Consider the following 13090-nt stretch of genomic DNA (forward strand, 5'->3'; position numbering starts at 1 on the left):
TGGTCTACTCATAACTTAAATGATATGAAAATAGGGTTATTCTCAAGGAAATCCCGTCTGAGTTATAAGACTTGTGTATTGTTTACTTAAATTACGCATTCGACACACAATTTTACCTTGATTTTGTTTAGGTTTTCTGTTTTCATACTTTTATTTATATGTATGGAAATCAAAAAGTAGTTTCCTTTTCATCCAGTTTATTGTATCTTTATTATATAAATTTCTCTTAGTTCATTTGTCGTTGTCCTTTTCTGATCTTAAGCCGATTTTAATGAAATTTGAGACGGAATATCGGAGTAAAGCGTATGTGGGTATCACTCACAACAGATTAATAATTTAAATTAAAGCGGTCGCAGCCGCACGGTGCTTTTAATATTATGTGTATATAGATATATTATGCAGTCTGTCTGTTTCCCACGGAAATAGTGTAGTGTTCCGAGATCACGTGTGGCAAACAGGAAACGCTGCGTGTGGAGTGTGACCGCGTCTGTTGGTAAGGTTCAGGACTATAACTGACTTGTGTAAAGTTATAGGTTATCTCACTCAGTACATCGGTCATCGGTACAAACATAATCTCTTCTTTGGAAAAAATCAGGATCATTGTAACAAAAACCATGAGTATTTTTTTTTCTTTATTTATAAAACTTAAATACATTTTACAGAATAGATTAAATATAAATGCGTTCCGTATCATAAATAGAGTCCTAAAATACTTAAGATAATAATAATGATAAGTTAAGAATATTTACAACTCTCCAAAAAGAGAGCTCTGACGTGTAAAAAATATTATATAATGTTAATGGCTCTTAGACAACTGCATAGCCATAGCAGAGACACGACTCCTGCCGGGGTCGGTGATCGCTTTGATAGGAAAGGGCGCGACTTTGAGAAATATCAAAACGACATAGAAAGGGTGGGCGGCGAATGATATTACTTTAAAATAAGCATCCAGTCGCGGGTCTCAGACTCACGCTGACCGAACGCGACCGATCGCGACCGAACGCGACTGAACGCTACCGAACGCGACCGAACGAGACCGAACGCGACCGAACGTGACCGGACGTGACCGGACATTAGACACATTAGACTGTAACAACTTACACTAAAAGTTATATTTTATTTACAGTAACTTCTCTTAAAATAAAAATATATATAAAGAAGTAAACGCGTTAGGAATACTGAAAGTAAATTAATTCAGAATATGAAGGTCGTGGAGCGGCTGTGACTGTTGTTGGGTCGACCACAAGACAAAGAAAGCTGGGAGGAGGGACGGGGCGCGCGCGGCGACACGCGGGCTGCGGAATGGAAAACAACTGACGTTTGGTGCGCCGCCACCAGGTACAGTCATCGCTAAGCTAAAACATTCATGACACAGCGGAAAAATACACTCGCGGACCCACGAGGCCGGCGGCTGGCCCTCGAGCGGCACGGGAAGAGACCGGGAAGCGGCTCCGAGCACGCGCGAGCTCGCACTCATTGGTTGTTCACGGATATTATTTGATTGATCCAGCCGATGAACGAGGACACCTTCACGTACACGCCCGGCACGTCGCGCCGGCCGCAGCCGAAGCCCCACGACACCAGCCCCACCAGCTCGTAGAACCCGTCGTCCTGGCACACGAGGGGGCCGCCGCCGTCGCCCTGGCGAGGAAAAGACACCGGCTACACTAAACTATTCACAACAACCGGCGCGAGCACTTGGCGTAGTGGCCACGCGCCGGCGCCGAGCGGCGCTCGGGACGACACAGTCCAGCTTACGGAATGATAAGGCGGGCTCAGCGAGTCTTTAAAGGCAACTTATGTTTTTGGATTACCAAGCTTTGTTTTATTATTTTTACTACATAATCCCGACGTTCGGTCACTTTGCAGCGACCGTGATCACGGCAGACGAGATGTGATTGTCTGTCGGTTGGTCCTGTAGCATAGTAATCCGAAAATATTAGTTCCATTCACTCGTCTGAGGTTGTTCGGACGTCGTTCTTCTACAAACCTGGCAGGCGTCGTTGCCTTCCTCTCCGCCGGCGCAGAACGAGCTGGCGGGGAGGATGAAGATCTTCTCCGTCACCGCGTTCACCTTCCGGATGCACTCCGCGTCGTTCACGATCGGCAGCTCGGCTTCGCGGACCCGCAGCGGGATCGGACCCGCTGCAAACAGATTATGTGCTGATTACTCCAGACGCACGAAAACAACATTCAAACGAACGACTCGTGTGCCGTCAGGAACCTCCCGCAGTAACGGATACATTACAGAAAATAACATATTGAATACAAACGGCGACACTTCCAGTCCTGCTGAGAATCCTAATCAACTTTTTCTCATCACATTCATTAATCTCGCATGCTCTCGACTCCGGATGCTGGGAATTAACTCCTTTCAGATAACTGTCTGACTGAGTGTTATAATGAGTGCACACTCACTCTCGCCCATGTAGCCGTACCCGGTGACCGTGCACCGCTTCCCCGCCGCATGACTGACTCCTCGCGCCGGCAGACACACCAAGCACACCCCTGGACAGACACGAGGTACATGTTAGTAGTCTAGTCGAGCGCAGCTCGCGTGTCCGGGCGCCGGCGTTTGGAAACACAACATTGGACATTAACAGACAGACACTCTAAGCCACCTTCTTTGAGCTCAGCTTTGCCGTGCAACTTCAGCAGCGCGATGTCGTTGTCGAGCGTCTGGCTGTTGTGGTTGTGGTGGATGTAGGTGGTAGCCACGCGGAGGGTCTGCGCGCCCGGGGACCCGTACTTCCTGGTCAGGTCGTGATCGCCCACGCGCACGTAGATCGCGTCCCCGGACCGGACGATGCTGGACATAAACCATGTATATTAAAACCTGATGAAGTTGTGTCGTATACTGCCCGTTTCAATTTTATTTAACGTTATCACACAAATCGAGGTGTTTATTTCTGGCTAATGTACGAGTGCGGGGAAGTCTCCCGTATCTGTGTTTATGTCGAGCAAAACATGTTCCATACTTGGTGACGCAGTGAGCGGCGGTGAGGACCCACTGCGTGCCGACCAACGCCGCGCCACACAGGTACTGGTTCAAGGAGTTGATGAGAGCCACCTGCCAGCACCACTCGCCGCGGGAACCGTCCTCGCCGCCCATGACCCGCCCGGCACGACTTGACGTACCTGCACACGGTGACATTACACGTACAGATAGAAACTACACCTCCAAGCACAAACCTCTGAGGTACGGGCCTGTGTGCGGGTAAACGGACCCGGGGGGTGTCGAGGCTCACCTTTGACGCCGCACACGTATTTGTTGTACTTTTCGGGAGTCCTCAAAGTCGTGACGTAGCTGGGTTCGTACTGAGCTGGAACAATATTACAAGTCACATCAAGAGGGTGCTCGGAATTATTAGAAGGTCAACTAAATTGTTCGTAATATCCTCACTCATGGCCGTCGTGTACGGCAACGTCTGCGGGGTGTATGTGTGGGGGGTGTGGGCCTGCGTGTGTGGGTGAGTGGTGGCCAGCGGGAAGGTGTCGTTCCTGCTGATGCCCATGGCCTCTAGAACCTTCGACTTCGGCGCGCAGCACTGGGTCCCAGCCTTTTTACACTTGAAGACGTCCGTCATCTCGGCGTTTCCTGATGACAACCCACAACAGACTATTAAGATACAAGTCATTTATTGAAAGATGCATTCAACAATAATCTGTTTCACCTCCTATAAAGCTATTTCTTTAGCTCGATCAGACAAAAAAATTAAAAATTCTACTACAGGAGTATGATGGTGCAAACTTTAAATGTACTTCAAAGCAATTCATTAGTGAGTCCTCCGTGAAACTAACGACCCGCCAGCCGAGGCCGTGGAACATAAGACACCGAGACGTACGGAAACACGTGAACGACAGCAGGGACACGATGCACGAGCCGGGGCAGTCGGGCCGGGAGTCGTGCGGCGCCGGCGTGGTCGTGGTGGTGGTGGTGGTGGGCCGCGGCGTGGTGCGAGGCGGGACTCTGTGGGGAAGCGTTACGAGTTCATGATCGTGCCGACTCACTACCACACGCTGGACCTCTGTGGTGGAATAGTTACTGGTGCTGGTGTCACGGGCCGCCCGCGTCACGGCTCAGGGTTACGTGCTGCTATATAAATGTATCTAATCTTCACGAGTTATTTTTTCATCAACGACTTTTCAGATAGTATTATTGAAATGTATGAATTTAAAATAGAATGGTTTTCAGTTAAGACTCTCTTTACTCTCGACCTGTAATCACGTCACGAGTCCCGCATCTGTTGGCTGCATCGGATGTGTATATCGGCTTGTTACTGATACGTCGATGAGATAAAACCAGTTATTTAGTATGTGTGTGTGTGTATGTGTGTATGTATGTGTGTATGTGTGTGTGTAGAAATGCTTCCTACCTGCTGTTATCACAACATATGGAGCCGCTGAGTTTACATTGGGTGTTGTGAAGGCGGACGGCGGGGCGCTCGCAGAACGCAGACATGAGATTGAGCAGGCAGTAGCCTGGACATCGCGGGAGCGGCGCCTGGTGAGAGGAGAACGTGGGTAGAATACTCGAGAAGGTTTTAAAATACGAGTCGAAATAAAAATACAACAACTGTTGATTTCTTATAAATTCCAAGGATTTAGAATTGTACGCGTTTTCTATTATTTTCAAAAGCTACGTTTCCGACGTTTAGCTAACGTTGCAAATCCGACAACATTAGTTTCATGTCTATGAATACTCGCAGAAATCTGTAATCATGAATCTAGAATAGATTTAATTCTCACAGGAGTGGTGGGCCTGGGCGTGGTGGGTCTCCTGGTGACCTGCTCGGTGCTGGACTCGGTGATGCAGCAGGTTCCGTCTGAGGGGCAGGTCGCGTCCTCGTCGACGTGGTCGCACAGCAAGGCGAACAGCCCCGTGATGCAGTCGCCGCGGCATTTGTGCCCTGGCCTCTGTTTTGGTTGCGGCGTCGTCGTCAGCTGGGAACATAAGCTCAGCTTGAGCATTGGCCCTAACGACGTGCGCTGACAATAATCGTCTATGAAGCTGAAGAGCGTAGATTACATTCAAGTATTTGATCAAATGCGACTTCAGCAGGACGTGTTTTTTATAGAACTTTCGCGTAAATAAGCAGACAATGTTTCTGGACGTGTGGATAGCGGAAGTATTCTTATTCATTACTAATGCTCTAAAATCGGAATTCCCTGCAAAGATAATCGAGAGGTACAACTTCTATGAGCTATAGACATTTTTAGCCTCATGGAGGACTCGTTTTTGGTTTGGACCCTGGAACATAACATACGAAGGGTGACTACACATATCACATGTTAAACTGACCGCCGTCGTTGGCCTCTTAGTAGATTGTTTCTTCTCGCTGGGCACCACGAGATCCGGCGGCCTCTTCTCTCCGTATACATCCCTGGAGACACAGCATTGCCTCCCAGACACGCACAGTCCAGTGGACGCCAGGTATGCCTCGCAATACTGACTGTACCGCGACTCCACACACATGCCCGGACACGCGATGTTTCCTGACGAGGTTTCTGTTATATCAGTTCGGGCGCTTTAATCACTATTACATATAGGAGGGCAAGGTCAGTGACACTTCTGACAGGACCGGGGACGTGGCCAGGAGAAGGTGACCCACTACACCGCCTGTCTGATGGTGTCTCGTTAGTGTTATAGTGAAAGTTTTCTAAACGACCTTGATTTTTTCGAGCGTTTTACTTTATTATGATTTTATCGGCAGATGACATTGTATTCATCGGAGGCATACCATAGTTTTAGTTATTAATTCTTTCTAAGGTGTCTTAACGCTATCGAAGCCGTCTGTGACACAGCGTTTTGTTCTCTACCACTGATTTATGTCTATTGATAACCTAATATGTAGTGTACCTAATAATTACCACTGTCTTTGTATTTGTCAGGTCGCGTCGTAACATCTTCGTCCTCCTCCGCTTCTGTTGTCGTGTATCGCGTCGTGAAGGGCTTCCGAGTTGTCGTTATCGTGTCGTTACCTTGAAGTTTAAATTTATTTTAAAACATTTGCTTAACTCGCTAATCAATCAGGGTTTGGACCCGTGCCATGTACTGGATCTAGATTTTGCTTAAACGGTATTTCGTTGTACTTGGAAACATTCTCCTTATAGGCATTCTGCTGACTGAAATATCCTGATCCGTCTAAATCTTCGTTTTCTCAAATATAATAATAAATTCTGATCCGCGAACACAACGAAATCTGTGATAACTATTTTAAATGAAGGAACCTCTTGTCTCTGATATTTAATTAAATACTAAAGCTGACAAAACAGAATTATGATGATGCTAATTGACGAAAAAAGCTTAGTTCTTACCGAGAGGTTCATCCACGCAGCATTTCATGGAGGGCTTGGGACACTCCACCTCCTCCAGAACATTCGAACAAATGAGCGAAGCCAGCGCATGCATGCACACCCCGGGACAGTTCTTCGCATCTACTTGAGTATCCAGGGTGTCAAGGAGACCTGGAATTTGAAACCGATGAGCTAAGTCTCGTTTAAGAAAATCGTTTTATTAATATAATATACAAATGTACGAGTACAGTGAGAAAATATCACTTCCAATAATTAAAACATCAAAGTTTTAAAGTTTTTCTGCAATACCTTTAGTTCAAATTACTTTGGTCTTCATAAACCGACAGTTCCAAAGTTGATATATATTTGTATAGATATATTGAAAGACCTTGAGCTTTTCGTGGACAATTTAACGGTTAAAAATTCGACTGCGGGTGTAAAATTGAATCTCAGCCTCTAACTCTGAATATAAAGAGTCCCATTGATAATAATTTTGAATAATTTGTCTCATGTTTGTCTCATAGCTGTACATATTAGTTTCAAAGCGGTCCTTGTACATTTTTAAGACAAATCTTATGTTTTTGTTCGTCAGTATTTCCTCGGCCATATTAACTTTGGTGTCCATTTCTAATACTTTACCAAACACATACGAAGACAATTACCAAAAAAAGGTAACAAAAAAAAAATACAGTGAAAGGTGCAGTACGAGTTCTTGTTTTTAATATAAACAACACAACTTTAAGACACTGCAACAGCTCGTGATCCCGGGTCTGTGTTGTCGCAATATTTACGGAGTGTTGATGGTTATTGACTCGTGAATCTTTATTACAATATTGAGGAAAAATTGGTAATGCTGCATACATTTTACTTTACTTATTTACTATTAAAACTCATATTAAGTACTGGTTTCCATTCTTAGTTTATCCACAATTTAAATTACGGGTTATACACATATAATAGATTATAATTCCTACACTATAAGAAATATTTCGGGTAATTTCCTGATACCGGTATATAACATTACAGGTATATAACAGTATAGAACATTCATGTTTTGTTAATTCATCCATCAAATTGTCTTTTAGCGTTTATGTTGTGGTTAGATTAAACACAATAAGCTGTGAAGGCATTATCTCAGTGAAATCCTATTTACTCTATCCCCTAGAATAGTGATAAGACGAAATTAAACTTCTCCCGCCCAGCATCATAAGTCAGCTCATGTTAAGATTGCCAATCCGTCTCATGATCACCGCTGGGGATAAGTAGACACCAGCATAGGCTATTTCGTTCATACCTACGTCCACAAGAGTCCAGAGGGTACAAAATTTTTGTACTGAAAATATCACTTCCGGTGATGTTAGGCGCATGTACATACATATTCAAGTGCGCTGAAGGAAGTTATAGTCAAAGGTGTAACCTGAATCTATAAGGTATGTCTGCAGAAAACAGAATCTAGAAGTCTATCAATCTATGCAGTTTACTAGTCTCCCAGTGGTGATGGACTGGCAAGAGATTACAGTGTGGAACTCTGCGGTTAGTGAGGCGGACTTTTAGGGAGATCAGGTGTAGTCGCTGTAGAATATTGCTTTCTTTATAGGACTCTCATATTTATATTAGGTGCATAGCATATGCAGGATGGAAATTAAATGAGGTCTCTGTCGACACCTACATCCCTTGGTGTCTTTTGTTGGTGCTAAAGAATGAATAGTAAATTAGAAGGGTGGAAATTGATTGAATCGTGCTCGACTTAAATCACGACCCAGTTGTTAATCATTACCCTCCCCATACGTCTTCATCAGACAACATACTGATTACTGGAACCCGAAGAATCGGTTGGAGACATAACTTAATCTGATAGATGGCAACCGTACCGGCGGCTGACGGTGATTATGTTGAATTTATATGAACATTACATTTATAAAATGATATTCGATCAGTTGTAATCTCTTATATCACTGGAAATACTTAACACTTCCACAATGACTTACTGTATTAATTCGAACTATCCTAATTAAGTTTAACTATATTAGTGAAAACATACCGCTAATGTTACATAAAAAATAGTAAATAATGATAATTATAATGATATTCAAAAAGATAAAACTGTTAGGATGCTGAGACAGTTATATCATCTGGAAGTTAATTGATATGTTAAGTATCTCAAATGGTTTAGTATTTGGTGCTCACCGTTACTTTACTACACGGCCTTCAGAGAAGCCTCGGACACCTGCACGCGATTCTCGACCCTATTACCTAACAATAACGATCCTAAATATACCTGTCGGGCCGCATTCCTATCCAGGGGTTACCGTTAGCTTCCCTGGCACAGTTAACCGAAACGAATGAAAGGAAAACACTCCGTGCCCCAATGCAGGAAATATAGCGAGCAAACTGATAAAGCATTATTAATATGCTATTAGTTTAACTCACCGCAATCATTAATTTTATTAATAAAACATACAATACATACAATAGTCATATTACGTAATTTGCTCTGGAAACATAGGTACGTAAAATATAATTTTCCTTATACGATTTAATGATCTGTCATATACATATCCAAACCTCAGACATATACCAAATATATCTTAATATATCAAAACATACAATTCCACGTCTATATAATATCGTATTGGCTTGTATCGGGCCTCTCTCGTCAGTTGTACCATACCGTGGTGCACCGTTACCCGATGACCTAACGCGGTGAAATCGTCACCGAAAATGAAAGTACCCTCGCCGGGAGGAGCCGGCGTGTTGCTAGCTACTAAATACATACCTAAACAGACACTCGCTTGTGAACTGTACGTTATCACGACACGAGACGCTCTGAAATACGTTAAACGAGCATTATCCGCATTCAGCAACGAACGAGAGATTAAAGTTATTTCTTCTCAAACTGATCTTAGTTATCATTTGTTTTAAGTCCCGATGGAGATGTTGATTGTCTTTGTACCGATTAATAGTAAATAATGTTGTCAGCACTTTCTAGTCACTTCTCATCCCGTTCTCGACATGTCGTTCTAGTAGTAGTGCTATATGGAACTTACTTTCGCGACAGCGGTCCACTTTGTAATTGAAATAGTGAAACGCGTTTGTATCTATTATACTACTCATGCGTTCCGTCTCTCATAATGACGGCATTTTAAAACCGGCTACGATTTTATGAAATTTTATGCCGTCAAAACAATCCAAGTATAACGCGTACAAGAAAAATAAAATACAAAAATTTCCAACATCAAGAATCATGAGAATTAATCACATATGAAATGTACATTATAATCAATAGTTCAAGCAATTAATGGTTGTAGAAATGTCTTGTAAAGAAGTTCTCATGGTCAGTGTAGAAGTCGGAGCAAACGTGATGCTTTCACGAAGGTGAACGTCCTGCGGCACTACGACCATTCATGAGAATACAACGAACCGGCCGTCACTGACGTGGCGACACGCGAAAACATTACGGAAGACTACATACATGGCGTATTATTAGTTATAATCTGCTTCACTTATTAAATTACCAAATTGGTCCTTAATATAAACCTTGTAACACCATATGAGAAGATTTTTATCGTGATGACAACAATTTTTTTAATATTTCTCCTCTATGTCCTCCTCGTGTCTAGCAGAATATACTGTACACGCAGGGATGAAGGCCATACTTAGGACAACACGACCTAACCTAATTAATCTCCTCCTTCAAAAATATCTTAGAATATTGTAAATTTGAATTTAGAATCTGTACGTTGACATTTGCCAAATATTCCACGATTCCAGTGCGAATAAAGCCATGGCATTAAAAAATATAAAATGTAAGTATAAACAGTATCAGAAAATTTCTTCGAATGTACGTACACCAACGCTGCCATTCTGATAATATTAAGCAATGATTTAATAAATTCGATTGTTATAAACTACCTATAATGAAACGTAAAAAATTATACACTGACAATTACTTAAGTCACTTATTACCTACACAGGAGTGAATTAATTTAGACTCCATATTAAGGAAATCTTGTCGCGAAAATATATTGCTTTTTTTAAATTATTAAACTATAATTTTGTGTTTCAGCCGCATAATGTAAGTACTTTTATCTACGATTGACTGATAATAGTCAAATAAAATTTTATTCCAATATCTGTTACAGCAATAACTTTTTAAATTTATATATACAATTTAACAAAGGCTGTTTTATCAGTTACCATTATCTTAAGAATGAATCGAAACTGGACGCTTGTTTATTGCGTTTTAATCATATATTTGTAAAACCTCAGATGCACAAAAAGGTGAAAGAATAAATATTACAAAATTGCATCACACAAAATGCAAACAACGACCACATAATTCAGATCAATCGTCAATCGTCTGTTAACTTTCTCCACCCCCCCTTCTTCCCTCCCCTGTTTCTCTGCCCCCTCCACCTCTCCTCCCCTTTCTCCGGACCTTTCTCGCCGACTTCGGTATACGTAAAACATGATAAGATGATTTGTGTTGAATAATCGAATTCGATTTCTGTTTTACTCCGCGTTTAAAATTTATGATATAATTTATAAAATATAATAAAAAACTGTAATAAATCCAAATTAATTAATAGTATTCTTGAAAATAAAGCTTTCAAATAATAGTTATCAAAGATCGCATCCGTCACAACAATTGGCTGTTGATAATTCATTAATGGCTGCTATCTTTGTATAGATGTCATATTAGCAAGGCGATTCCATCAGTAACGTATATCCCAATTCACAGTTTATTCTAAAAATATTAACGATAATTATCACCTAAGCAGATAACGGGCAATAAAACCGTTATGGTTAAGTTCCCATACATAGATGTTCCACGTTTACTGCGGCACCTCCGACGCTTAAACTCATTCATTACAGAATTTTATGTCTGTCATTATCAGCCGAGACTTCAGTACAAGAGAATGCGTATTTACAAATTATTATAGCAGGAGTATGATGTTTTGTGAATTTCATTGAATTTAATGTTTTTTAATACATTAAACTTCACCTGTGTATTTAGCTATACTTGTGACACTTTATTTGTCCGTCTCAAACACTAATACAATTAGGATTCACACACTAATTACTCATTTGATATTCAGGTCCAATATTAATACGTGCCGGTATTTGGCACATCGGAATCTTTCAAATGTATCACAGACTAAACGAGCGTACAGTTTAAAAATCTAAACATGTCAAACGATTTCGTTTTTAAAATTCAAATCATAATTAATTTAACTGAAACATATTAATTCAGTAGCGTTGTGGAAAACCTGTGCTAAATAAATATTTTCTCAGAGCGTTTAAAATAAAAGACTAACTGAACTTTTCTTACAATTTTGTTATCTAAATTAAGAAGAACCGTGATATTTCTATTATTAATTTCGGTAATCATAATTTCTTTTTAAATTAAATACAACACTGTCATTTCGAAAAATATTACTTCAAATTGTCATTTTAATAATCTTAAATATTTGAGAAGTATCAAATACAATTCAATGACAGAGAACTTATTATAACTTTTCTAATTACTATTAATTTAATTAAATAGACAGTTTTCTAAATTAGGCGGATTTAAAATTCACATAATTAAGAGAGTTGAGCACGAATACGAATACCCGCTAGACGATGGAGAGGAATAAGATATCTGTTTAACGTTCGAGAATTACTCACAATTAAAAACACACGAGTGTCAAAACATTCTACAATAGATAATATTATTGATACTTTTTGTATTTATAATTATCTCATGATGAAAACTCTCTTGTATTTACATATATTATTTCCCATTCGGCTGTTCCCTGGACCTCCGCGTTCTGTTGACATTTTTGGATACTTCTAAATCCTCATAAAATTGTCTATTTTTCTTATATGCGAGTTGTATAACTTTATTTTTTTGTGCTATGCGATGTTTGTGCTATGCGATGGACATAAGTAAAAATTTTATTATGATAATAACTTCTATGTTATGCTAATAACTTCTTTTATATATAAAAAATACGACAAAACCTCGGAGACAGTTGTTAAAAGTAGGTCCTGTGTTCTATAAAGAATATATATATTTATGATTCAAAATCAATATGACATATGTTGGTTAGACGATAATTCTTAAAACTTTCTCCAATTTTGCAAAAAACAAGATACACAGGTTTACTTGGACATAGATCCGTTACGGGTAGCGGTTAAAAATATATAACAAAAACCTATCGACCTGTTCTACTGACCTGATAGGAAGGAGCTGGCGAACGATTCATCCTGGCCGAGGATGGGGACCGCCAGGAGGAGGAATATAGCGAGCACTCTCATGGTCACTGTCAAGTGTCAAGTGTCAACTGTCAAGTACCAAGTGTCATGGCGCGACCGACCGCCGAGTCGCGTGCTACACTACTGGCGACGAAGAGAGAAAGGAGCCTCCAAGATTATGATGCAGATGTGTTCTACGGAAATATGTACTAAACTTAAATATATTAGAATCAGTTACTTTTATAGTTAAATAAAATAAAAATACATACTTTACATTAATAATCTATAGGTACAGTGATAGGCGTTGTTTCGTAATACATTTAAATTATCAACATAGAATTGAAAAGATTAACTGAAAATGTATAAAACATATCAGAATTTGATCACATTATACCATTCTACCTAATTCTTCTAATAACACCTTTTCTTTGCGATAGTCAATACTCCACAAGTTTCCACAAGTGACTTACAACAGTTCAATATTGTCACTTTATAACAACCCGAGGGTGTCTCATCTGTAATAAATATTCTATGGTGAATCAGTTTCACGGTT

General features: G+C 40.7%; 1 protein-coding gene across 4 annotated transcripts; it reads right to left on the bottom strand.

The window, feature by feature from the left end:
- Window positions 1-657: 657 nt before the first annotated feature.
- LOC116773985 (protein masquerade) lies at window positions 658-12691 on the bottom strand. Of its 4 annotated transcripts, none has more exons than XM_032666588.2 (14): window positions 12519-12691; window positions 6319-6468; window positions 5872-5982; window positions 5303-5496; window positions 4750-4944; window positions 4377-4504; window positions 3846-3970; window positions 3404-3598; window positions 3249-3323; window positions 2979-3138; window positions 2622-2809; window positions 2419-2508; window positions 1991-2145; window positions 658-1641 (listed from the first exon to the last, which is right to left on the bottom strand). In XM_032666588.2, the coding sequence occupies exons 1-14, from the start codon at window positions 12598-12600 to the stop codon at window positions 1474-1476; spliced, it is 2016 nt and encodes a 671-aa protein (XP_032522479.2). In that variant the 5' UTR covers window positions 12601-12691; the 3' UTR covers window positions 658-1473. The 4 variants fall into 4 exon arrangements, with proteins under 4 accessions (XP_032522479.2, XP_032522478.2, XP_032522480.2 ...); XM_032666587.2 differs by having other exon boundaries at window positions 5303-5508; XM_032666589.2 differs by lacking the exon at window positions 12519-12691 and adding an exon at window positions 11303-11403 and having other exon boundaries at window positions 5303-5508.
- Between the last annotated feature and the right edge of the window lie 399 nt (window positions 12692-13090).

This window comes from Danaus plexippus, chromosome 20, assembly GCF_018135715.1.
Source record: "Danaus plexippus chromosome 20, MEX_DaPlex, whole genome shotgun sequence".
Taxonomy (NCBI): domain Eukaryota; kingdom Metazoa; phylum Arthropoda; class Insecta; order Lepidoptera; family Nymphalidae; genus Danaus; species Danaus plexippus.

Excerpts from the sequence above, each read along its gene's own strand:
- LOC116773985 (XM_032666587.2), bottom strand. The coding sequence starts at position 12,600 with ATGAGAGTGCTCGCTATATTCCTCCTCCTGGCGGTCCCCATCCTCGGC. Across the intron at positions 3,599-3,845 it reads GCTGTCGTTCACGTGTTTCC|GAAACGCCGAGATGACGGAC; the intron begins GTACGTCTCGGT and ends GGTTGTCATCAG. Across the intron at positions 3,324-3,403 it reads GCCGTACACGACGGCCATGA|CTCAGTACGAACCCAGCTAC; the intron begins GTGAGGATATTA and ends ATATTGTTCCAG.